This window comes from Tamandua tetradactyla, chromosome 17 (assembly GCF_023851605.1).
Source record: "Tamandua tetradactyla isolate mTamTet1 chromosome 17, mTamTet1.pri, whole genome shotgun sequence".
NCBI lineage: Eukaryota > Metazoa > Chordata > Mammalia > Pilosa > Myrmecophagidae > Tamandua > Tamandua tetradactyla.
In genome coordinates this window covers 2,720,080-2,745,337 of record NC_135343.1, presented here as the reverse complement: position 1 = coordinate 2,745,337, position 25,258 = coordinate 2,720,080, and the positions used below count along the sequence as shown (strand labels likewise).

The following is a 25,258-nucleotide window of genomic DNA, read 5'->3' as shown; positions in this document are numbered from 1 at the left end:
CCCATGGGTTATTTAGAAGTAAATTGTTTAATGTCCTAGTATTTGGGAAGTTTCAGGGAGCTTTCTGTTGCTGATTTGTAGTGTCATTCTGCTATGATCGGAGACCATCCTTTGTATACTTTCAACTCTTTTGAAGTTTTTTGTTTGTTTGAGGTTCGTTAGTGGCCCACATTAACGGCCCGGGTCGGACTCCTGGTCCAGGCTCTCTTGGTCCATGCTCAGGGCGCGCCTGGGAAGGCCATGTCCTGTGTTGCCCAGAGCGAAGCGCTCCATGAACCCCAGCAGGGGCTGAGAGCGCGTTCAGTCAGTGTGCCGTGTGATTCTTCATCTACTCTGTGGTTCTGCCCATCTCTCCCTTCAGTTCTCCGTGCAGGAGGGCACCTTGGCAGGCTGGAAGACACGCCTTCCTCTTTAAATCTACTCCAGGACGCCAACAGGGACCGGATCCATCCCGCGCGCCAGCGGGCCTAGGGGCGCGCGGGCACCTGCAAATAAGGGAAGCGGAGCGTTAGGCCACGCCCCCTTCCGGGGTTGGCACGGCAACTGGTACAGAGGCCAGCCAATGGGTGAGGCACTCACCTGCGGAGGCGGGGACTAGAGGAGAGCCAATGGGACGCGGGGCGAGTGGTTCCGCGGGCCAATGGGTGGGGCGACGGGGCGGGGCTGAGGCGAGCGGCCCGGCGGAGGGCAAGATGGCGCCGGCTGTGGCAGCCCCTGGGTGCTGGCCGCGGGGCGGGCGGCGTCGGGCGGCTCCGGAAGGGCCCAGCATGTGGCTCCTTCTCCTCTGGTTGGGGTCTGGGTCAGGGCCGCAGCCGGTCGGCGCGGGTCAGACGTTCGAGTACTTGAAGCGGGAGCACTCGCTGTCGAAGCCGTACCAGGGTGAGGCGCTGGGGTCGAGGTGGCCGTGCGGGGGCGGCGCGGGGCCCGAGGACGCGGCGGGCGGAGGCCGAGGTGGGGGCGCGGGGACGGCGCCGCGTCGGGGACCCCGGGTGGAGGCTCAGGGGGCGGCTCCCGCTCGCCCGGAGTGCTGGACGCGTCCAGCAGGTCGGGTTGGGGCTCTGCGAGGCCTCCAGCGCAGGCCGGGGCGCGGGGCAGGGAGGCGGCTGCGGGCCGGGCTCCGGGAGGCCAAAGAGTGCGAATGGCCGCTGTCCCGACCGAGCCGTGGACCTGCTGGAGACAGAAGCGCAAAAACTGGGGTAGGACCTGGCCGGAAGTCAGAAAGAAGATGAAATTCTCTTGCGGGTTGGAACGCCTGCTTTCCGCCAGTCCAGGAGCCCTGCGGTTCAGAGCTGGTTCTCGGGGTCCTCTTTAACGTAGTCCCTGAGCGCAGCTCGGGGGTCGGAAAATTGATATAATTAGCTACGAAGAGGACGAGATTAGTGCAGGTGTCTTAGCTAACACAGCTCTGTTTCCCTGGGGAGAGGGTATGTGTCAGAAGACAAATGATAACTCGAAACACAAAGAGTATACACAAAGCGCCTACTCATTTATTTACTTGGCAGGTGCATCCAGGGGCTGCCCTGGGGCTGATTTCTTCCTCACACTGGGAGCTTAGAGCCCTGGGGAGTGGAGGATGAGGAGCAGAAGCTTCACACCGAAGGGTTGCTTAAGGAGGCAGTGGCGTGAAGCCTTCTTCAAGAAGCTGGAGGAGCAAACCCTTTTTGGTAGAGCGGGGGGAATTTTTGTTTTTTCCTACTGTGTTGCCAAAGTTTACTGAGATAAAATGGGAAGATTGGATTTGAGCTGCGGCCACTGTGGCATGGATAAATGAAGTGAGCCCTTTGGGTCTTCACCTGAAAAGTGCATCTTGAAAGGACACATAGGAGTAAGGAGTTAGGGTTTGTGAGTGACAGGAGGTGGGAGACCGCAAAGGGAAGAAAGGTGCCTCCAGCCTTTGGGGGTGGGGGTTGTGGGGCGCTGGCAGCTTCCCGAAGGGCTTGATGCTGAAGAGGCTGAACCTGTGCTCCCTCCCCACAGGTGTGGGCACGGGCAGTTCCTCCCTGTGGAATCTGATGGGCCATGCCATGGTGATGACCCAGTATATCCGCCTCACCCCAGATATGCAAAGTAAACAGGGTGCCCTGTGGAACCGCGTGGTAAGACTCTTTATCCGTCCTGTATGGGTGACCCAGAAAGTCCTGAAAAGCTCAGGGGTGGCAGGTTGCCTTAGCTTTACTGGCTTTCCTCCCTAGCATTCTGTTGATATCAAGGGTCTTTGTTTCAGATGACACAAATGAGATACTTAGGGAAGTGCTGCCTATTATCCTTATTATACTGAAATAATTCATTTTAAATCTTGTTTTCTGAAACACCTGTAATTCCCATTTAACCTTATTACTACTTCTTGGGGGTATGTTTAAACGTAATCTATGTTTAATAACTCTGCTTTAAAAAGTAGAAGTCTGCCCTTAAATTTATCCCGAACTTCATCCCAGTTTCCCCCTTTGTTATTGCAGTTTGAAAAGTCTAATTTTAAATTTTATTTTCATGTGAAAACCATTCTGAGCCATTGATCATTTTATTTGTCCTTCTTTGGACCTTTTCTAGTTTCATTGTCTTCCTTGAGGTTTAACGGCAAGAAGTGAATGCAGTATTCGTGGTGTGGCTGCAGTGTGATTTGGTACAAGTGTAATATAATGCTTTCTTTTTGGTTCCCAGGGCTCTTTCTAAATCTTTTAGGGCCACTTTACTTTTAGGGGTGACCTTGGCATCCTTGAATACTTTCTCTTGCGCTCTCATAACCTAAGGATTTCCTTTTATATGTTTTTTCCTAATTTGTGGTAGATAAGTGAACTCCAGAAAAAAAGAACTATTTCTTTTTCCTATTCATTTGACATGGCCATGAATTCTCAAGGAGCCGAGGGATAAGAAATAGAGGTTGCTGCGTGAGTTATCCGCAGGAGCTGACCCCTGAAGCCAGATTGTAGTGCTGCACTCGTGCTCGGACTGAGCGCAGGGTGGTGTGTGCTGGTGGAGGATCTGGAGGGCTGGCAGTTGGAAGACCTGTGCTCTAGATCCAACCCTGTTGCGGACCACTGGGAGGGCCAGGCGGCTTCTGCAGCCTCTCTTACTTTTCGGTTTCTCTGTCTGTCAAAGAAGCATCGTAATACCTGTTCTACTGGCCCACCAGGGTTGTTGTGAGAATGAAATAACGCAATAGGCATGAAAAGACTTTGGAAAGTTAAAATTCTTCCAGAAATGTATGTTGTTATGCCATTAGACCTATTGTGGGAGCCATCGGTGGAGCTCTTAGGGGTTACTAAATGATGATTCCCAAGACTTGATACCTTGCTGCTGTCTTGCTCACTCTCTGTCTCAACTCTTTTGGCAGCAGTTCTAATTTAAGATCTAGTTATCTTGCTCTTTTTCAAATTCTCTGATACCTGTATTCTCTGTTATCTATCAGACTGAGCTGTGGAGTTATTTCTGAATTATTTGAATAGGGCTCATTTTTTTGAACAGTGATTTTCAAATTTGGGTATCAGTTGAAATCAGTGCCTGAGTCCCACTCCCCAAGATTTTGATTTAATTGGAACGGGGCATGGCCTGGGCATTGACATTCTTAAAAGCTCCCTAGGGAAGTCTGTTGTGCACAGTTTCAGAACCACATTTAGGCTCAGCCCTGAGCAAAACTTCATATAAGATTGTGCTACGTGTGAAGCCAAGGCAAGGTGTTCATGGTGAATAACTTGGCTCAGCATGAACCTCTCTGGCCCTGTACTCTTCCCAGGGGCATAGTACCTACCCACTGGCTGTGGAACAGCTTCCCACCACTGAATTTCACTCTTGCCGGGAAATCTAAATGAAGCAGCAGAGAGATGAAAACCCAAAGTGAGACAAGGACTCGCTCATCAGAGCATGGTAAGCTGCTGGGGCTTTCAGCTGCCTTGCTGAATCCAGCAGTACCCCCAGCCCTTTTCATTTTGACTGGGTACTCCTAATACTAGCATTTTAGGGAAAGTATTACAAAAATTAAAAGCAAAAACTGAAAATGATGTAGCAACATGTTGCTCAAGAGCCAGAACAATCAATTTGGACAGCCTTTGGCTGAACCCAGCTGATCTAGCTATTCCTTCTTCTGTCTTCCTTTGCAGTGACCCACGGTCACCAGAAACCTCCTAAAACCAAATAGCCATTTTGGTTTCTCTCTGAAACTGTTCAGAACACTTAACCGTCCACTTGCCTCTTCCATTTTTCCAAGGTTTTGATACGCAGTTAAAAAACAAAACGGGAGCCCTATTAGGACACACCTTTTTAATGTTTCCCACCAAGGCTGTCCTGTGGGTAGGGTTGGTGGTGCCCTGCTTAGCATATTTACGCTTCCTGGCCGAGGGTGTGAGAACTTGGGGGTCTGTGACTGACACCCTCTGACTCGCCCCTCAGCTTGGCAGAGGGTCATGTCTGCTAACTAGAGTTGTTTCATGGCATCTGCTAATTATTTCTGGAAACCTTGGCATAATGACTTAGCTTTTCTTGTTCTTTTCTAGTAGATGAGGCTGTGACCTTTCCATTCAAGCTTTTTACTCTTCCCACCAAAGAGGGGTGATCTTAAGTTCAATTTGTGCAGTGCAGTTGTGTTAACTTTGCTGGGTGAATGTAGGGTCGCAGTAGTCAACTTGGGAGGCTGCTGTCCTTTCTGCTGTCTTTTCTGACCTTGGAGCACTAATCCTGTTTCTTTTGGGAGATGAAGGTAATTAGGAGGTTTATTCCTTTTTCAAAATAAGTTTCTCATACAGTTGAATGTCTCAATCTGTTTAATTTTATGACAGGAACATTTAGCACATCTTAGAATTTGTTTCTCATCCTTCGCCTAAGATTGACTGTATTTATGTTCTTGAGTCTATGAATTGCTGTGAGAGCTTGAGGGGTTTAGCGTTTCATTCTGTTTCTTGACTCCAGTATCTCTTTCGCTTCAGCCGTGTTTCCTGAGAGACTGGGAATTACAGGTTCACTTCAAAATTCACGGGCAAGGGAAGAAGAACCTGCACGGAGACGGCTTGGCAATCTGGTACACCAAAGATCGGATGCAGCCAGGTATCGGGACCCTGGGTGGCCCTTGTGTGGGCTGTGTCAGGCCTTCTTTTTTATGTGCCTTCTGTTTGAAAAGGGGACTTCCCCACAATGCCTGCAGTGTCTGGTTGAAGACTGGCCCAGCTGGCTCTAAAGTTGGGTCTGAGTACTGATAAGCAGAGAAGCCTGGTGCATCCTGGGGGGATTTCTTGCTTGTTAATTCCTTTCAGGTTTCTCTGTGCAACCACCTGGCCTGTTGGCTGGGTGAAAGCATCAGCTCTCCTAAACACTTGGCAGTTGGTGAGCTGATTTCTTTTGGGCATATACAGTGAAATATCTCAACCCTGCTGAGTTAAGAGGAGGGTTATCATTTGTCTCTGTGCCAGAGCCATTGCTCCAAGCAGGTAGCAAGCTCAACTTGATTTTACAGCAAGAAGTAGCACTGGGAATTCAGTTCTCTCTTGGGGGTATAGTCCTCACCAAGTGTTTGTGAAGCACAATTCTATATGGGCACCTTAGCAACCAGTTTGGATCAGGGCGCTGCTGTAATGCTAAACAAGGTTACAATGGCATTCTCTCTTTCCCCTGCCTTCAACTAAAAACAACTGCCGATATTTACTGGTTGCTTGATAGGCCAGGCACTTTACTGAGCGCTTTTACCTGTTTTCTCATCTTGAGAGAGGCCTGGGAGTCATTTGAATTTCACTTTTTCCTCCATCATAGTGATGTATTGTTCCTTTACCAGCTCTTGGCTTTATTTCATTGTTCATCATGTGTTCTCTCTCTCTAGGGCCTGTGTTTGGAAACATGGACAAATTTGTGGGGCTGGGAGTATTTGTAGACACCTACCCCAATGAGGAGAAGCAGCAAGAGGTAATGGCAAGTGTCAGAGCCTAGGTCAGCTGCCCTGGCATCGCAGTCCTTTGCCTCACGAGTGTTGTTCAAGAGGGAATATTGGGACAGAAAATGAGGGGGTTGGTTCCATTTTCTTCATCTGTCGAACTTCAAAAAGTAATGTCCCTGTTAGTGCATTTTCTAGAGAGAACTGTTCTGAGCACACAGTGCTATGGGAAGAGCTGTTATGAATGGGGGACCTTTTCTTGCATGTTGCTGTGAATCTCTTGCATGCGTTAGTTAGCCACTAAAACCGAGCAGAATCTGTTTGGCCGGTTGGTGATTTGTCTAGTCGGCCAGCACCAGAGCAAGCTGGACTTATGTAACCCAGCTCCCCTGACTTTCAGTGTGCCACTGCTGTGCTCTATTCTGCAGTGTGCTCATTCTTTCCAGCATCCTTTTCTTCTTCCTCTTCTCAGATCTGAACAGCAGTCCTCTCCTGTAGGGAAGACTGTAAAAAGGAAATTGATGAAATCTCAGCAGTTTTGTTGGAACCTAGTATCTAGCTGTTTGCAGAGGCTTCTTGCTTCTTGTTAGCTGACACTGAGGGTTCTTTAGTATTTTCGTATCCTGATGACAGGTTTGCACTCTCCCTGTCTTGTGGTACCGCCATCAGATGGGGAGGAGTGATTACAATATGACAGATTGCTGCTGGGTTTCCTGTGGCTAAATACTATTTAGCAAAGAAGGCAGGACTAGGAATAGAGGCAGAACTCATTTAATTCTTCTCCAAAAGTTTATTAAGAAAAATTCAAAGTTATAAAGAAAATAGAAAAACAGTAGAATGATCCTTGCGTGTGCGACACCCAGAGTCAGTAATTGTTAGCATTTTTACAGAGTGTGCCCTAGAGGAGGTGGAAAATGAGACCTGAGTTAGGAGAATGAACCTTTGTTTATTGTGGATCAGTTACAGGCTTGCGTCTCTGTGTTCCTTCTGGGCTTCTCTGCATTCCACATATATTAAGCACTTTTTAGGTGCCAGGCCCTGGGAATTAATGAGCCACACCAGCATGGTCCCTGCACTCAGTAGCACTGACGTGTGAGAACACCGACTGGCAGAACCGTGGGGTGCTAGGAGAGGACGTAGCAGGAGCATCTAACCTGGGATGGGGGGCAGCAGTGGTGGTGGTGGTTGGGGAAGGCTTCCGCCAGGGGGAGAGCTTTGCCTTGAGGTCTGCAGGAGAAGAAACCCTGTCCACACAGAGGGAAGAGCTTGTTTTGGGGGGCTAAGTTGAGAGGGTGGATGATGAGTGTGAGGAATCCAGGAAAGTCAGGGCTGGTGGCCCTGCCACAGTGCAGAACTCCAGGGGCCGCTATTTGCATTGCTTTAATGTTAGCACTGCTCCTTCCTGCGTACATTAGCTTGCCACTGAGATTGACCACTGTCTGCCAGGGCAGCTGGTGGTTTGGTTGTTTAAACCAGCACCATAGAAGTCAGAATGTATGTGACTGTTCCTCACTGAGCTGGTCGTGGGGCTAAAGTTCTGAAGGGTTTCTTTCCTGCTAAGGGCTGTGGACTTTATTCCCTGGCAGTAAGTGTGTGCAGATGAGTGGCATGACCACGTTTGCAGTGCTGCTGTGGGAATAGTGGCTGTTAGAAATGCATCTGAATAAGAGGCAAGGGGTTTAGGCCATAACTAGAGTTTTAGACCTAGCTCCCTGGGACCAGAAACAAATTGTTCAGACTCTTTTAGTTTCCATTTTGCCTTCTGTTAGCAGTAATTCTGATTTGGGAGGTCAGATCTGATGGGTTTATTTTGTAAAACGAGTAGATCTTAATAAAAAAAAAAGTTGGTTTTGTGGTAAAAATGGGGCCTTCTCTTCTGGCTAGCTGTCATGGTTCTCGACTCCGACTGCACGTTGGATTACCTGGAGAGCTTTTCAGAACTGCGCTGCCCAGCCCTTACCCCCGAGGTGCGGTCTGCATGATTCCACCCTGTTGGCCTGGGTTGAGAGCCCTCGGGCCAGGATCAGATCCTGATTTCCCTGTGCAATGAGGGAGAGCATTTCCTGTGTATTAGGTCCCTGCAACTATGTACCAGGGACTTTGCATATATTGTCTTACTCCTCTTCAAACTTCTTACAATTAGTATTGCTTTTCCCACTGTCCAGTGAGTAAAGCCAGAGGCATAGAGCATTCAGGTCTTGAGTTCAAGGTAAAGCTGATAGAAGGTAGAGCCTGATTTTGAGCACGGGTCCTCCTGAGTCCAGAGTCTGTGTTTTTCAGCGAGCTCTCCTCTCTCCTATCCATTTTTCCTTCTGCCAGGTTGATTTTTTTCCTTGGGAATGGAGACATTTATTATTTTCATATGACCTTCTATTCAATTTCAGTTCTGAGAGTTTACACTCAGTTAAAGGAATGTAGAAAGTGTACTACTTTCTAAATCCCGAGAATCTGGAACTAGAGAATAAAATCAATTGATGTGTTTTGTCAGTGACCTACTTTACTTTGATATCATACATTCGTATATAAAAATGAACATTGTTCTAAGAACTTTTTTTTTGCTAGAAATCAATCTTTGTTTACTTTTTAAAAAAATTTTTAATGTAGTAACATATATACAACATGACAGTTCCCATTTTAATTATTTTGAAATATACAAGTCACAGGAGTTCATCCCAGTGACAGTGCTGTGCTCCTGTCTCTACTGTGCATTACCAAAGCTCTCCCGCCACACCACATTGGAACTCCGTGTCTGTTGGGCATTAACTCCCCGGTCCCCACCCCTAGCCCTGCCCCTATAAATTCTCTATGAATTTACGTATTCTAGCTTTTTTCAGTCTGTGAGATCACATAATGTATGTCCTTTTGTGTCTGACTTAGCTCACTCAGCATGATGTCTTCAAGCTTCGTCCATGTCCCCACATGCATCAGAACTTCACTCTTTTTTGCAGCTGAAGAATATTGCATTGTATAAACCACATTTTTTTATCTATTCATCCACTGATTGACACTTGAATTTTTTCTGAGCACTTTTATATGTATTATTTGTTTCTCATAACAACCCAATAAATTAGGTATTATTATGCCTACTTTAATGTAAGAAAACTGAGGTGTAGAAAGGTTAAAAACTTTTTCAGTGTCACACAGATAGCAGGGTCTAACTTGAGAGAGTGTGGTCTTATTATTTTGAGCACATAAAATAGTGACAAATACTGTATCTTTTGAAAACTTAACAAATGAAAGGTATTTTTTATAGAAGATGTGCTAGACAAAGAAGACAGGGTAAAAATTAGAACCAGAGGGCGCTTTTTCAACCTGAGCATGGAAATCTGTGACAGGCTATAGCTAACATCATATTTGATGGGAAAAAACGGAAGCCTTTCCCTCTAAGATCAGGAACAAGACGAGGAAGTCAGCTCTTGGCACTTCTAGCCAGGGCAGATAGGCACGAAAATGAAATAAAAGTCTACATGGGAAGGGAAGAAGTAAAACTATCTCAGTTTGCAGATGACGTGATCTTACATGTAGAAAATCCTACGAATCAACAAAAGAATGATTCAAATTAATAAGCCAATTCACCAAAGTTGCAGGATAGAAGAACATCATATAGAAGGCATTTGTATTAGTTCTATTCATTTGTGATGAACAGTCTGTAAATGAAATTAAGAAAGCAATTCCATTTACACTATCAAAAATAATAAAATATTTAGAAATTAACAAAATAAGTATAAAACTTACATTATGAAAAGTATAAAACATTGTTGAAAGAAATGCAAGAATACCTAAATAAATAGTAAGACATCCCATGCTCGTGGACTTGTCTTGATGTTACAATGGGCAACTTCCCAAAATGATCTGTGGATTTCATGCAGTCCCCAGCTATCAAAAGCTTAGTTGACTTCTTTGCAGAAAGAAACAAGCTGATCCTGAATTCACATGGAAATTAAGGGACTCAGAATAGCCAAAACAGTATTGACAAAAAACAAAGTTGGAGGACTCAACACTTTCTGATTTCAAAATTTATTATAAAGTTTCAGTAATCAAGACTGTGATATTGGCATAAAGACAGATATGTACAGCATTGGAATGGAATTGAGAGTCCAGAAACCCTTATATTTACAGTCAATTAATTTTTGACAAGGATGCCAAGAAAATTCAGTGGGGTAAGGAATAGTCTTTTCAACAAATGGTACTAGGCCAATTAGTTAACAGTATGCAAAAGGAAGAAGTGGGACCCCACCTCACATCACCAAAAATTAACTGAGAATGGATCAAAGACCTAAATGCAAGAGTTAAAACTATAAAACACATAGATGAAGACATAGATGTAGTTCTTTGTGAGCTTGAATTAGGCGCAAATAAAAATGGGAAAAATAGCTAAAATGGACTTCATTAAAATTAGGATCTTCAAATTTTAAAGTTTAATTCAAAGGACACAATCAAAAAGTGAAAAGACAATCCACAGAATGGGAAAAATATGCAAATCATATATCTGATAAGGGACTTCTATCTAGAATATATAAAGAAGTATTGCAACTCAATAATACAGAGGCAGCCTGGTTAAAAAATGGGCAAAGGATTCATGCAGATGGTCCTCCAAAAAAGATACATGAATGCTGACAGGCTCACTCACATGAAATGCTGCTCAACATCATTTGCCGTAAGGGAAATGCAAATCAAAACGACACGACTAAAACAAGAAGATAAGTGTTAGCAGAGATGGGGTGAGATTGAAACCCTCAAACATTGCTTGTGGGGGTGTAGAATTGTGTGGCTGCTGCTGTTCTGGAAAAACAGTCTGGCAGTTCTTCCCATGGCTTACCAGAGTTAGCCTGTGACCCAGCAGTCCCACTCATAGGCATATAGGTAAGAGAAATTAAAGCATGTCCACACAAAACCTGCACATCAATGTTCATAGCAGCGTTTTTCATTACAGCCCCAAGGTCGAATGTCTTTCAGCTGATAAATGGGTAAACCAATGTGGTCTATCCATCCAGTGGGATGTTATTCAGCAATAAAAAGGAATGACGTATCGATGCACTCTAAAACATAGATGAGCCTTGAAAACATGCAAAGTGCAGGAAGCCAGATGCAAGGCCACATGTCTGATTCCATGAATGTGAAATGTCTAGAATAAACACATTGATTGGGACAAAAGTTTGGTTAGTGATTATTTAGAGCTGAAGGAATGAGGGGTATAGAGCTGGACAGTGACTGAATGGGCACAGGGTTTCTTTTAAAATGAAGGAAATGTTTTAAAATTGTGGTAATGTTTGCATAACTGAATATATTAAAAGCCATTGAATTATATACTTTAAATGGCTAAATTGTGTGATATGAGAATTATATCACAAAAAAACCATTATAAAAGATGATTAATATTTGACCTGTGTTGTGAATCTGGGCACTTGGGATCTGGCAGGTTGGGCTTAAAACTGGGGTTTGGGGCATACTTCACATTTGCATTTCCTCATGTTGTAGCACTCTTTCTTGAAATCCTCAAATTATGCGATTTGATTTTGTTTAGTTCTCACAACTAAGATAAATGGAATTAAAATCATTCCGTGAATTTCCTAAGGGTTGTATCATGATAACGTTCCAGTACGTGAAGACTTGCCCGTCAATCAGCTGTCCTGGCAGCGGCGTGTCCTCAGGTGAAGAGTCCCGGCACGTGCTGGTTTGGGGCTGGTGGAGAGGAGCCTTCTCGTGCTGTGCGGTGGGGGGCTGAGACTCAGCAGTCTTGTCGCCACCCTTGTTCTGGGGGTGTTGCTGGGTGTGGCAGCCGTCCTTTCCACATTCCCAAGCTGGGCTAAGATTACTGTAGGACCGAAAGGCTGTACAGGTTTAAACTGTGGAAGGCCATGGGTCCCTTTGCGGAAGTGGCAGTGAGTGTGCCCCACCAGTGTGACCCCAGCGAGTGATCAGCATGGGGGGGCGCGGTAGGAGGGGCATTTGTTTTTAGTAATTCTTATTTTTATATAAAAGCTATTATTCTTGCTCATTATGGAAAAGGCTGAAGCAAAACAAAACTATGCTAACATCTTTTAAAAACAAAAACATTATACGTACTGTTTCTTAAACCTTATTTAAATTTTGAAAAATTCCAGACAAAATAAAATTGAAAGGATAGAACAATTAATACTTGATTCACATTACTTTTTTTAATATTAAATTTTCTATTTCAATATAGTTTTCAGACTTACAAACAAATTATAATATTACAAAGATTCCCAGATGCTCTTCACCCAGATTCCCCAAAATGTTAACATTTCACTACATTTGCTTAGTCCCTCTTCCCTCTGTGCGTGCATGCGTGTGTGTGTGTGCATGAAAACATGCATTTGTGTATATATATTTTTTTCTGAACTGTGTGAGAATAAATTGCCTTCATGATACTCCCTTACTCCTAAATATTTCAGGGCATTTTAGTTTCATTTTATTTTATTTCAGGGCATTTTTCCTAAAAACAAAGAGTTCTTTTAACATAGCCGTACAGTGATCCAAATAGGAACTTAATATTGATAAAAAAAACTGTTATCTAACTTAGAGGCCTTATTCAGATTTCACCTAGTATCCAGATGATGTCCATTATATTGAAAGAAAATCCCACACTGTTGCATTTAGCCCTCGCGTTCTTCCCTTGCCTTTACTGTAGAGCCGTTCTTCAGTGTTTCGTTGTGTTTCTGGGTATGTATTGTTTGGAGACCTGATTCTTTGTTTTTAATCTTAATGGTATGTTCTAGAAATGTTCGGTAGTGACAGAGATGACAGCTGTAGCGTAGCGGGTAAGGTGGGGCTCTGGGGCCAGCTCCCCTGGCAATGCCTGTGTCGTCTTGGGGCGGGGCTCCCAGGCTCGCCGTAGTCGGAGGTTGTCGGAGGGCCCTGTCGCGCAGAGCAGCTTTTGGGCGAGGCTGGTTCCTGCCCTCATCGGATGGCGTTCCTGGGGTTCACGGTGCCCACATTTTGGCGGTGGCTGTTGTTGCTCCTCTCTCCCCCTCCTTTTCTTCCTGTCTGGTTTCCAGGGGGCACACTTGGCCTGCTCACTAGGCTGTGCTGGGGTTCAGGTGGGAGGACACTGTCCTGAAAGACCGAGCTGCCCACGGGCCTGTGTTGGTTGGTCCAAGAACAGAAGCAGTGAAATGACTCAGCACCCTGGATGCTGAATATGTTTTAGTGGTTGTTTCATTATGGAATTACCGAGTTCTCTGTCCCTTTCCTTGTGTGTGTTTGTGTGTGTGTGTTAAAATGTCCTTTAATAAGATGATGTTTGTTATGGGTGATTATTTTGTAGTAGTTGTATTTTAATGTGTTTAGTAGGGTTTAAAAAAAAAAAAAAAAGGCAACCCTATTAAACCCCAAAATATTTCTGGAAATTTTACCTACTGGTCTGGTAGCCCATGGCCTGGGAATCCCTGCTCGAGGTGTTTGTTTGGGATCATGCTTGTAGCTCTGCGAGCAGTCTTTGTGTCTAGACATTTGTTAATATAGTTATTCATGAGTGAACAATTCTTGGCTCCCTCCTAGCTGCCGCTGTCCTAAATGCCTGTGTATCTCCTTTCCGCTTCATGGGTAACCCTGACTGCAGGTGAGGAAATGGAGGCTCGAGGAGTGAGGTGACCCACCTAAGGCTGTAAGCTGTGGGCTGTAGTTGGAATTGAGGTCTCCTGCCCACAGAGGCGTGGCATACCCCTCTCCTCCTGTCTGGTGGATCACAGCGTGTGTGCTTTGGACCTATGGAAATTTGGCATAGGATCCATAAATCCCTCTATCAGGATGGTCTAGAGATGCAGATAGCATTTAGAGGGTCTTTTTTCCCCCAGGGTGGCCTTGAAAACATTTGTCCACTCCATAGACGATTCTTGGCATAGTAGGCAGGGGCCCTCATTTTTTCAACTCCTAAATTAGTAATAAAACTATTGTCTTGTGTGCATGCGTGTGCTTCTCTGCCTTTTGTTTAGCTATAGGCCGCTTTCCATGGAAAGAGAATTTGTTTCTATGTGAGATTAGTAGCTACCCAGGAAACACTTCAGGAGTTTTTGACGAGGCATAAAGAATTGATGTCATTGAAAGACATGGTAGTGATGTGAGGGTGCAGCTGGAAGGCCAGGTCACGGGGTGCTGAAGTAGAAAGTTCCAGGGGCTGAGCTGCCTGGCTCCGTGCTGCCCGGGGGTGCTCCTCGAGCTCGGCTGCAGGTCCGGGGCTCTGTCGGATCCTCAACCTGCGCCCATCCCACACCTGCTGAGAGGGGCGTGGGCCGAGGCCTCCGTACAGGCGGGAAACTCCCCCAGAGCGCGGTGCAGCCTCCCGGCAGCCGGGCCGCTGAGCTTGGCTCAGCTTCTGAGTGTGGGCATTGGGGATGAGAAGTGAAGCAAGCTTTGGGGCCATTTTTTAATTTTTATTAAGGTAACATACAGCATAACATTCCCCAGGCTCTTTTTATTTTTCTTTTTACTGAGGTAAAATATATGAGGTAGTATTCCCCATCTTAACCGCTTTGTAGTGTGCAGTTGGGTGTTGACAGCTGTGTTCACAGAATTGTGCTCTGGTCACCGCCATCCAGCACCGCAACGCGGCCGCCCCCCAGCAGGAGCTCTGTGCAGTCTAGCAGTGACCTCCCAGTCCCCAACTCTGCCCTGGAACCTGCGGTCTTCTCTTCCCTCTCCACAAATTCACACGTTCTGGTTACTTCACGTAAGCGAGAGCGTACACCTCATGTCCTTGGTGTCTGACTTATTTCACTCACCATGATGTCTTCAGGGCTCATCCGTGCTGTAGTATGTCTCCACGCCAGTTTTAATCTCTTCTTTTCCCTTACTGTTCGCTGAAGATCTTCTGTTCAGAAGCCCATTTCTGTGGACTGCTTGATAAACATACTCACAATTCCTTGTTCTAAGTTAAAGTTTAGAGAATGATAAAATAGTTTTGTGGTAATTTAATCACCTATTGATTCACTTCATCCCTTTCTGTAGTCCTGTACATATTCTGCAGGTGGCACAGAGAACAGGTGCAACCCAGAAGGCCTGATGTGAGCTGCCGCCTCCCTGCCTCTGTGGCCTCCTCTCACCTGAACCACTTCCTCACTGGCTGTCTCGGCCCCCCTGTCTCCTTCTAGCTCCCTGTCTAGCACCCTTTGCTTACACTCCAGATCTCTTGGTCTACTCCCTCTACCTCCTCAGGTCTCATCTCTGCTCTTACTCCACAGAGAAATGCTCCCCATCCGTCTCATCATACTGCCACTGTTTTCATTATAACATTTCCCACTGTCTGAAATACTTCCATTTACTTGTTTGTCGTTTGCCCCTTCCAGTAGAATGTCATCTCTATAGAGACAGATGCCTTATCTGCCTTTCCCCCGATCCTCAGCATCTGGAATCGTGCCTGGCTAGCCATGCGTGTTACACAAGTGGAATCGTGCCTGGCTGGCCATGCGTGTTACACAAGTATTGGAAGCCCTGAGGTTGAGGGCTCTACCCCCTTGCCCACCCTTTCCATGGGGCAGGGCTGAGCTGAGCATGGCAGGTTTCTCTTGTTGCTTGTAGTTTAGGACTGTGGCAGTTTTCTGGAGCAGAGCCAGATGGTACCTTCTCAGTCCCGCCGTAGTGCAGCTCTGGCACATGGTCACTGGGAAGTACGTGTCCACCAGGCTCAGTGAGGGAGTGAACGATCCATTTGGATGAGAGGTAATTTTTGTAGTCTCTCAAGTGGTGAGCTTTTCATCTTCCAGGCCAGAGAACTCTCCAGAGCTCCTGGGCAGAGATGAATGTGGGCCTGCTTCTCCCCCCTTTCTCCCCTTCCTGTGCAGCTGCTGTAGTCTGGGTACAGACAGGCCCGTGACCTGGTCTCCCAGAGTCACAGTGGGGCCTGCAGGACAGTAACAATTTTTTGTTTTATAAGGCGCCTGCTGAGAGCTCTAGGGCCCTCCATGGGTTAGAGGGGTCTTCACAGTGGACTCCTTTGAGAACCTGATGACAGTGACAGACCCTCTCAGGAAAGCACACAATCTCCAGCACACACGGTTTGCATGTGACTGTGGAGAGAGCAAGGACCTGCTGGGTGTCCTTCAGTGGAGCCAGAATCCTGGTTGGAGGCTCAGGTTGTCTGTTGGTCTTTCACAGCTGGGTCCTCGCTCTCCCATGGCTGCTTCTTTCTGACTTGGTCTCCTGTCTTCTGTGCCCTCTCTTGTTTTTATAATGATCTGCTGGACCCTCTCAGGCCCAGAAGAGGCGTTATTCTCCAGGAGTTCAGGTACTTGGTTCTTGACCCACACGGCCACCTCCCAGCCCCATGTGTCCATCTGACATTGGCTGTTGTTCGGTGTCCATGTGGCTGTCCCCTCAGGAGTCACCGTCTGATCTCGATGCATTGCCCCCTTGCATGCTGACCATCTGGGATGCTGGGCACTCACCAGGAGCAGCACGCCTCGTGCGGTCCTCTCCCTTCCTCTCTGCCTCTCTGCACTGCCTCAGCACTGGGCCTGCCCTGGGATGGTTAGTCTGAGGAGGGATTTTTCCCCCACAACTCTATTGGAGAGAGAGGACCTCTGAAATAGATGGGAAAAGGGGGAAACTTTCCCTATTCCCTTTGTGGTGGGAGAGCCCTGCCCTGAGTAGTATGTGTGGCTGAGTCAGGAGTGGGCTAGGAGCTCTTTTGAACTGCGAGCAGTCATGGGGCTAGAGACCACCACCCAGCAGCCTGGCTCTGGCAGTGCTCTTTTCTGAGTCCAGTCCATTTAGAATCATCTGCTTATGGCATTTGAGATTTTGAAAGGTGCTTTCCGAAATACAAAGATGCTCCTGCTGAATCAAACAGGTATTTTAAAAGTGCCTGCTATGTGCAAAACAGCAACCCTGGGTGGGAGGGATGGGCTAGGCTCGAGACAGGTGAAACAGCACAGCAAATCATTTTCTTCAAGTCCTGGCTGGCCTGCTGGTCGGGGAGATGGGTGTGTGTACGTGAAAATAGAACCGCCAGTCCTGGACAGTGCAGGTGCCACGTGGTGACCTCTGGGAGGTCTCGCAAGTCAGACCCCAGTCTCAGAGGTACCATGCCAGGCCTACCCCAATTCAGGAATAAGGAGAGTTACTGAAGGCAAGTAGTTCCTGGGCTTATGTCCATTTGTGACCGTCTAAATGTGGATTCACAGGGGCTATTACTGGCGAGGCAGAATGGTTGTCTGCGTGCTGTAAGGGGCTCAGCTTCTGTGTGCAAATCCCTGTTGCTGTTTGCACAGGTCTTCCTGAGAGCTCTTCCTCACTGTCCTCTGCTTCTCTCTCCCTGCTCTCCCAGCGGGTATTCCCCTATATCTCAGCCATGGTGAACAATGGCTCCCTGAGCTATGATCATGAGCGGGATGGGCGGCCTACAGAGTTGGGGGGCTGCACAGCCATTGTCCGCAATCTCCATTATGACACCTTCCTTGTGATTCGCTATGTCAAGAGACATTTGACGGTGAGTGCCTGCCCTGGATCAGGTGGGAGTGTGGGTTGTCTCCCTGCTGCTCCTGTGGCCTGACCTGATTTGTCTCTTCCTGTTATTCTAGATAATGATGGACATTGATGGCAAGCATGAGTGGAGGGACTGCATCGAGGTGCCTGGGGTCCGCCTGCCCCGGGGCTACTACTTCGGCACCTCCTCCATCACTGGGGATCTCTCAGGTACTGCAGGGCATTCCTTCCTTGCCATGACTGCGCTCCCATGGCATACCCAGGCCCGGGTGAGACTTCTCGGAGGGAAGAACCAGGCAAACAGTGCTCCAGGCAGAAAATGCTCCGGGCATGTTTCTCTTTCCATATTGTATCCAGAGCCCTTAAAAACCCCAGCCCCAGGAGCCCCTTGCATGACTGTTCTTGTCATCGCTAGCAGAAAGCAGTATCTGTCTCTTTATCAGCCCAGCTCTTCCAGCGTGTGTTTTAGGTCTGTTGCTTTCTTCTTTCTGGTATCCCTTTCTGTTGTCAAGCTCTTCTCCTTCCACCTACTTATGTGCCAAGTTCCCCTTACACATCATTTCCTGGGCCCCACCATTTTCTTCTGATCAATCTCCAGACTTTCCTTTTAGCACAGGTTTTTTTATTTGAAATACTTAGAAACTCACAAAAACACAAACCCCATACAGGGAGTTCTGACATACCCCTGTTCTCAAAGGCATCCGGACCCACAAAATTGAGCATCTTGCTGCGTTTGCTGTACTCCATCTCTCTGTCCATCTGTTTATCAGTCCATTTTCTGAACATTCAAGTGTGGGTTGGATACATCATGCTCCTTGCATGCTTACACTGGGGACTGAATCTTGTCCCCCCACAAAAGGCGTGTGCACGTCCCCACCTCTGGTCCTGCAGGGTGCGAACCCATTTGTCAGTCGGACCTTAGAAGATGTTATTGGTTCAGGTGCCCAAACCACGTGAGTGTGGGCCTTCATTCTTTGTGGTTGAAGTCCTTATAAGCAAAGGAAAATGGACACAGAAGGAGAGGCCAAGGGAGAAGCGTGAAGCCTGAAGCTAACAGAACCTGGACAAGAAAGAGATGTTGCCATATGCAGTGCCATGTGATGGAAAAGTTAAGGAACTCCAGGACTGACAGGCAGCCAGAAGCTACCCCTGGAGGAAGCAGCCTTCTAGCCTCTGAAACTGTGAGCCAAGTAATTCCCGTGGTTTTAGTCAACCCATTGTATAGTATTAGTTTTAGCAGCTAGAAAACTAAAACGATTTTGATACCTCAGAATTTGGGTACTTCTTTGACAAATACATAAAAATGTGCAAATGGCTATGGAATTGGGTAATGGGAAGAGGCTGATTGTGGAAGAATTCTGAGATGCTTAATAGAAAAGGCCAAGATTGCTTTGAAGAGACCATTGGTGGAAATATGGATGTTAAAGTTATTCCTGATGAGGTCTTGGAAGGAATTGGTGAGTGTCATTGGAGACTGGAAGAAAGTTAATCCTTGTTTTAAAGCAGCAGTGAAATTGAGTTTTGATGTTGGATTGAAAGTGATGAGCTTTTGGATATTTTGCTGAGATTTCCAAATTAAATGCAGCCTGGTTTCTCCTTGCAGCTTATAATAAAATGCAAAAGCAAAGGGATATGCTGAGAATTAAAATTCTAAGCACAGAGGAACCAGCAATTGATGGTTTTTGAAAATTCTTGGCCTATCCAGATAGTGTTCTCTGAGACTAGGGCCAGAAGCAGCTAAAGGAAAACATGGACAAAGAACTACAGGAAATCAGGAAAATGATAGGTAAACCCAAAGAGAATATCAGTAGAGAGATGGAAATTATGAAAAGAAATCAAACAGAGCAGAAGATCACAGTAACACACATTTAAAATTCCTTAGAGGTGTTCAGTAGCAGACTGGAGCAAGCAGAAGAAATAATCAGTGCATTTGAAGATAAAGACGACTGAAATCATCCCGTCTGAGATGCAGCAGGAAAAAAAGAATGAAGAAAAGTGGACAGGGCCTAAGGAGCCCACACTGCAACACATAATTGAACTGTCAAATGGCAAAGATGAAGAGAGAATTTTGAAAGCTGCAAGAGAGAAGCAATATGCCATATACAAGGAAGCCTGAATACAATAAAGTGCTGATTTCAGAAACCATGAACAGAAGGCAGTGGGATGACATAGTTAAAGTGCTAAAAGCGAAACAGTGCCGTCAAGGATTCTGTATCCCCGAGGGCCCTGTGCTGCCCTGCTGCTGCTGGTGGCCTCATTACCACCGTGCCCCAGGCACCGTCACTGCAGCCAGAGCAGCGAGGCCGAGACCCGCAGCTGTCGCCGCTTCCCCCCCGCCCCCTGCCGGCACCAGGCCTGGCACCACGGGCGGCGGCGCAGGGAACGGCGTCCCAGGCAGGCTCATGTCAGTGGCGACTGCCAGTCGGAACAAGAAGGCCGTCACCACGAAGGTTTGGGGAACGGCAGAATGGTTCAGTTTAAGAAACAGATACGGTTTCATCACAGAATGACACCGAGAGAGATGATTTGTACACCAGACTGCCACGAAGAGCACCAGCCGGGGGGGCCCCTGCGGGGTGTGATGTTAAAGACCGGCTTTTAGAAGCTTTGTCTGGAATGTCCCAGGTCTGATCCTCCCCACTGGTGGTCTCGTGTTTAAGTGATCTCTTTTGCTTGGGCCTGGACATTTTGATATTTTAATGTGTTGTCACTAGAATTTAGACTCTGAGGTGCCTGTTCCTGAAACTTGTAGCCAGCTAGTGTTTTGACAGAGCTTTCCTTGAATGTCAGGAGCTAACCGAAAAAAGCAACAATAAGGAAAAAACCCACTGTTTTCAGTCTTCAGGGCTTCCCATGCAGTGAATTTAGAGAATAGCTCCAGGCCAAAGAGAGGCCTCCCTGATCTTGTCTTGGACATGCACATGTGGCCCTAGGACTTCTCCTGTTTACATAGATCCAAGTGTCCCCTCTTCCTTGGAAACAGTTTCTTCATGATCCCAGGCACAGCACTGTATCCTGCAGCCAGCAGTCCCTTGCCCCAAGCAGCACAACCTGATTGCCCTCCCGCAGCTCCCACAGGTTTCTGTAGGAGATCTCAGTGAGCTGCCGTCTGCTTGCAGAGCAAGTTCACAAGGGCTACCCTTTAAGTTTTGCAGCTGGGCCCAGGGAGCCCTGCTGGGAGTGCCAGTGCATGGAAGGGGGATGGGCCAGCTGGGGTTTACAAGAGCCTCTTGCTTTTAAGTGGCCGTGTTGATTGGGCACTCACCGTGTTACTATAGTCCTTCAGCTGTGTTCTGGAGCTTTGAGAAAAGTGCTTCTGCCAGTTCTTTCTGGTTGTTCAAAGCCTTTCTAGGGGCCAGAGTCCTGAAGGACCTCACTCCCCCATCTTGACCGGGGCAGGCCTAGAGTGATTGCTCAGGCTTTGAATATGTATTGTGTCCAGACGCTTTTGTTTTCTCGCCATCTCCCTCTGCCATGCTGCACTCTGCCCTGTGCTTCTGCCATGCCAGTGACGCTTCCCTGTGGCCCTCTCACTCATTGGTGGCTTGTTGAAGCCACGGAGAAAGGAAAAGTCCCAGCTGTCCCAAACTTTGATGTTCCTGTATTTGGAAGAACATTTCCCTGGTGGCTTCTCTCTTTTCAGCCCTAACAGCTAAAAAATTTTCTAACTGAAGGTGAATACAGTTATAGAATACTCTCTGGGAATCTGCTGAAGACTCTAGCTGTCCAAGCAGTTGTAGATGTCACTGTAATCATACAATACGAAATCCAGTCTCCAGTAACCTAGGAGCAATAAGTCCCCATAGCACGTGGATTTGTGGGCTTGTAATACCAATTCCCACTAGCAGGAACTAGAGCTTCTTAGAGAATTGGCTGACTCCAGGTTGTGAGGGTTTGAAGCTTACCTCAGAAACACATGTTCTTCAATTTAATCCATCCCTATGGGCATGAACTGATTGTAAGGAGGGCCTTTTGATAAGGTCACTTCAATTAACGTGTGACCCTCCTCATTCAGGATGAATCTTAATCCTATTACTGGAGTCTTTATAAGCAGAGTGAAATTCAGACAGAGAGAGAGAAAGCCACAGGAAACAAGAAGCTGAAACAAAACCTGGAAGAGAAGGAAGAGACCAGGAGAGGCTGCCATGTGCCTGGCCATGTGACAAGTTAGGGACCGACGGTCTCCGGCAGCTAGCCCCAGAACGCCGCAGTTTTGGGGAGAAGACAGTGCCTTGGGAATGCCTTCATTTGGACTTTATTTTAGTTTCAAAACCACAAACTAATAAATCCCCATTTTGATCCATTTCATGATAGATGCTTGAGCAGCCCAGGAAACAAAAACACAGATTCAGAGTAGGAAATGTACAAGACGAGACGAAATCTTCCTGTAAGGACAATTACAAGAACTTCTGGGTTCACGTCAGAAAGACTTAGGAGCCCACAGGACAAAGTGGGGTTGAGGTGAGCATCAGGAAGATGATAACCTCAATATGTTGACGTGCATCAGATATGTGTAAATCCACAAATGTCTATGATACTTAAAAGGCGAGAACACCAGTCCTCGATCCTTTCTCTCGTAATTATCAGTGAGATTCAGGGTCAGGTTTGCAAGGAGCTGCAGAGAGAGAGGCGGAGTCCGACAAGGAGCGTTGTTCCACATCAGTAACTGCCCTGTCCTGGCTGTACAACAGCTGAGGGGACACCTTCCCTGTCACCACAGAAGGGAAGCCACAGAGCTGCTTGTTCACCTCTTACTGTGCTGGAAGGTTCCACATCTGATGCGGAATTTAATTCCTGTAAGTATTATCTCTTAATTTTTTTTGTTATGCAAGTAGTGCGTGCTTTTTGATAAAAATTTAAATACAGGGTGATGTGATGGTGACTTAGTGGCAGAATTTTCGCCTACCATGACAGAGACCCGGGTTCGATTTCCAGTGCCTGCCTATGTAAAAAAAAAAAAAAAGCACGGCAAGCAAGCTCACTGCCCTCTCCCCTTTCTACGTGGGACATAACTTCCAGGAGTGTAAACCTCCCTGGCAACGTGGGACAGAAGTCCTACAATGAGCTGGGACTCAGCATCAAGGGATGGAGAAAACCTTCTCGGCCAAAATGGAGAAGAGAGAGATGAGACAAAATAAAGTGTCAGTAGCTGAGAGATTCCAAACACAATCAAGAGGTGATCCTGGATTAGACATTGCATAGGTATCTCCTTTTTAGTTTAAAGTGTAGTAGGCTAGAGGGAAGTGCCTGAAACTGTAGAGCTGTGTTCCAGTAGCCATGTTTCTTGAAGATGGTTGTATAATGATATAGCTTTCACAATGTGCCTGTGTGATTGTGAAAACCTCATGTCTGATGCTCCTTTTATCTACAGTATGGACAGATGAGTAAAGCATGTATTAAAAATAAATAGGTAATGGGGGAAAAACGATTTAAATACAGAATATTTCCTGTTCCCCATCCTTGTTTTCAGATCAGAAAACAGGTTCCAATTAGTATTTTCCAGCGTCACTGCTAGTTACCTGTGGGTCAGAGCCTTGGGCCCAGACACTGGCTCTTGAAGTGCTGTGGGTAATCCTCGCTCCTTCTCCTCTAGATAATCATGACGTCATCTCCCTGAAGCTGTTTGAGCTGACGGTGGAGAGAACCCCGGAAGAGGAGAGGCTGCACCGGGATGTGTTCTTGCCTTCGGTGGACAACCTGAAGCTCCCCGAGTGTGAGCACGGGGCGGGAGGGGTGGCGGCTGCGGTGGTGCTCACACTGAGGTGGCTTCCGCACACGCCTTTCTGGGCTGTTCCTCTGAAGAAGAGGGAGCGGTTGCCCTGCAGGGAGTGGCAGGGAGGGCTCTTCACTTTTTCTTCTTTTTTTCTTTTTTTTTTTTACAACAGTTGTAGCTTAAGAAAAAACATAAAGGGCAGTTCCCAAATCTGCTCTCTGCTGCTTAGTTCTTACATTGGGCATCTGGGAAGGGTAAGCTCTGCTACCCAGAAGTAGGTGTCAGAAACTGAGGACTAGACAGCCTATCAGCTGACCTCCCCTGCTGGGGGGACTCCCCGTTTCTGACTTGCTTCTCCCTTGCTTCCCCAGTGACAGCCCCCCTGGCACCTCTGAGTGGCCTGGCCCTCTTCCTCATCGTCTTTTTCTCTCTGGTGTTTTCTGTGTTTGCCATCGTCATTGGTATCATTCTCTACAACAAATGGCAGGAGCAGAGCCGAAAGCGCTTCTATTGAGCCCTCCTGCTACCACTGCCTCTGGGACGTCACCTGTGGGTGACTGTCATCTCACCCCCGTCTCCAGCAGCTGGGCAGGACTGTGTTGTCACAGGGCCCCTGTGTTCCCACGGCCCTCCCTAGGGACCCTGCCTGCTGCAGGCCTGCCCCACCCTGGGGTGTTGGCTGCTGTGATGTGCCTTTCCCTGCAGTCCTTCCGGTGGAAACGAGGAGGGGTGAGAGAATATTTGTTGTGATGCCCAAGTCACAGAGAAGCATTCCACCGCCCCGGTACTACATCTTGAAACCCTCAAAGAATAGAAGACCACTAACTCCTCACACCTCCCGTTGGATGTTGTTTTTGCCTAAGTCTCTGTCAACACGAGGCTCTCCTTCTGGCCTTCTCCAGCATAGACTTGGGTCTGCTGTGTCCGTGGCCTTCCCAGTCAGCTTTGGATAAAGGCTGGTGTGCAAGTGACACGACGCTTAGAAGACTTCATAGATACCATGGCCCGAACTCTGAGGCTCTTTCCTTGGAAACCTGGATGAAAACTTCTTCGTCTTCATCCCACCCTCTATTGCCCACATTCATTGATTGCCTCACCAGATGTGACCTGAGCTGGAAGACGTTCAGGTGCATCTCTTTCAGGGCCTGGGGTGACTGAACAACTTGTGTTTCACTGACCGTTGTTCCTGAGCCACAGGGCAAGGGCTCTCTGCTTTGGCACACTGGCGGCCTGCTCCAGCATAGACTTGGGTCTGCCGTGTCCGTGGCCTTCCCAGTCAGGTTTGGCTGAAGGCTGGTGTGCATGTGACGTGATGCTTGGAAGACTTCATGGAGACCATGGACGAAACTCGAGGCCTTGACCCCAAAGGTAACATTTGCCATGTGGTCTGACCACAGGGAATTGTCTCTGGACCTCCTGGAGCCTGCATGTTTGGAGTTGACCATGAACTCTGCTCTGAGGTTTAGAATATAGGGAAACTTGGACTTGGGTACCCCCCAAAGAGGAGACAACTTGCCTTCTTTTTCTCACTGGATTGGAAAAGGTTCCTGATTTTGTGTTGTAAGCAGAAGACCCTCGTCATCCGGTTCTGCAGGAGCTTGTTCTTGAGCCACAGTGGTGAATGTCATCCTGTATATGTGACCCCTTTTCCTGCTGCCTTAACTAACCAGAGGTCACGTGCTGCTCACTGGCTGTCCCATCATGACACTGGTTAGCAGGCCTGGGAGCTCTGAGGCAGTCCTAGCCAGCTGCTTCTGTAGCCCAAGGGAAACCTTCAAACATGAGCCTCGGACTCAGTGCCCTGCCTTTCTTGGGTGGGCTTTGGGGAAGGCCCAAAACTTTTTCCTGAGCCTTGCTCTGCCTTCTCCTGGTCTGAAAGCCCAGCCCAGAAGGAAAGGAGGGTCATCCTTGGCTGGGTATAGGTTTCTGTTCTTTCTGTTCTCTAGAACTTTCTTCTGTCCTTCCCTGTGTATTTATTTCAGCATCACAGGCTGTAGTGCTTTCCTGCAGGTGGGATTAAAGTGGGGCAGGACTCTGTCTGCCTTGGCCACAAGAGCAGAGTGGGTCCAGGGAGCCAGAGGACAAACCGTGTCCTTCGGACCAGCTAGAGTGGAAAACCAGATGGCTCTGTGTGTTTTTTTGAGTTCAAGGGGAGATTGGGTGGCCAAAGCAGTGGGGGAGGGGGGGGGGCTCCTGTGGAGGGTGTCTGGGGATTGCAGCTCCTGTCCTGGCTTTTCAGAGAAGGGGAGACG

The 25,258-nt window shown here is 47.4% G+C and overlaps 1 protein-coding gene across 5 annotated transcripts; it reads left to right on the top strand.

The window, feature by feature from the left end:
• The first annotated feature begins 678 nt into the window (after positions 1 to 678).
• On the top strand, positions 679 to 25,123 carry LMAN2L (lectin, mannose binding 2 like). Of its 5 annotated transcripts, none has more exons than XM_077133786.1 (9): positions 679 to 879; positions 1,978 to 2,096; positions 4,917 to 5,034; positions 5,801 to 5,883; positions 16,062 to 16,094; positions 17,136 to 17,297; positions 17,389 to 17,503; positions 22,887 to 23,006; positions 23,378 to 25,123. In XM_077133786.1, exons 1-9 carry the CDS (start codon positions 693 to 695, stop codon positions 23,518 to 23,520), a joined length of 1,080 nt encoding a protein of 359 aa, XP_076989901.1. In that variant the 5' UTR covers positions 679 to 692; the 3' UTR covers positions 23,521 to 25,123. The 5 variants fall into 5 exon arrangements, with proteins under 5 accessions (XP_076989901.1, XP_076989902.1, XP_076989903.1 ...); XM_077133790.1 differs by lacking the exon at positions 679 to 879 and adding an exon at positions 3,731 to 3,861 and having other exon boundaries at positions 1,983 to 2,096; XM_077133787.1 differs by lacking the exon at positions 16,062 to 16,094.
• Positions 25,124 to 25,258: the final 135 nt, after the last annotated feature.

Excerpts from the sequence above, each read along its gene's own strand:
- LMAN2L (XM_077133786.1), top strand. The coding sequence starts at position 693 with ATGGCGCCGGCTGTGGCAGCCCCTGGGTGCTGGCCGCGGGGCGGGCGG. Across the intron at positions 17,504-22,886 it reads CATCACTGGGGATCTCTCAG|ATAATCATGACGTCATCTCC; the intron begins GTACTGCAGGGC and ends CTTCTCCTCTAG. Across the intron at positions 23,007-23,377 it reads CAACCTGAAGCTCCCCGAGT|TGACAGCCCCCCTGGCACCT; the intron begins GTGAGCACGGGG and ends TTGCTTCCCCAG.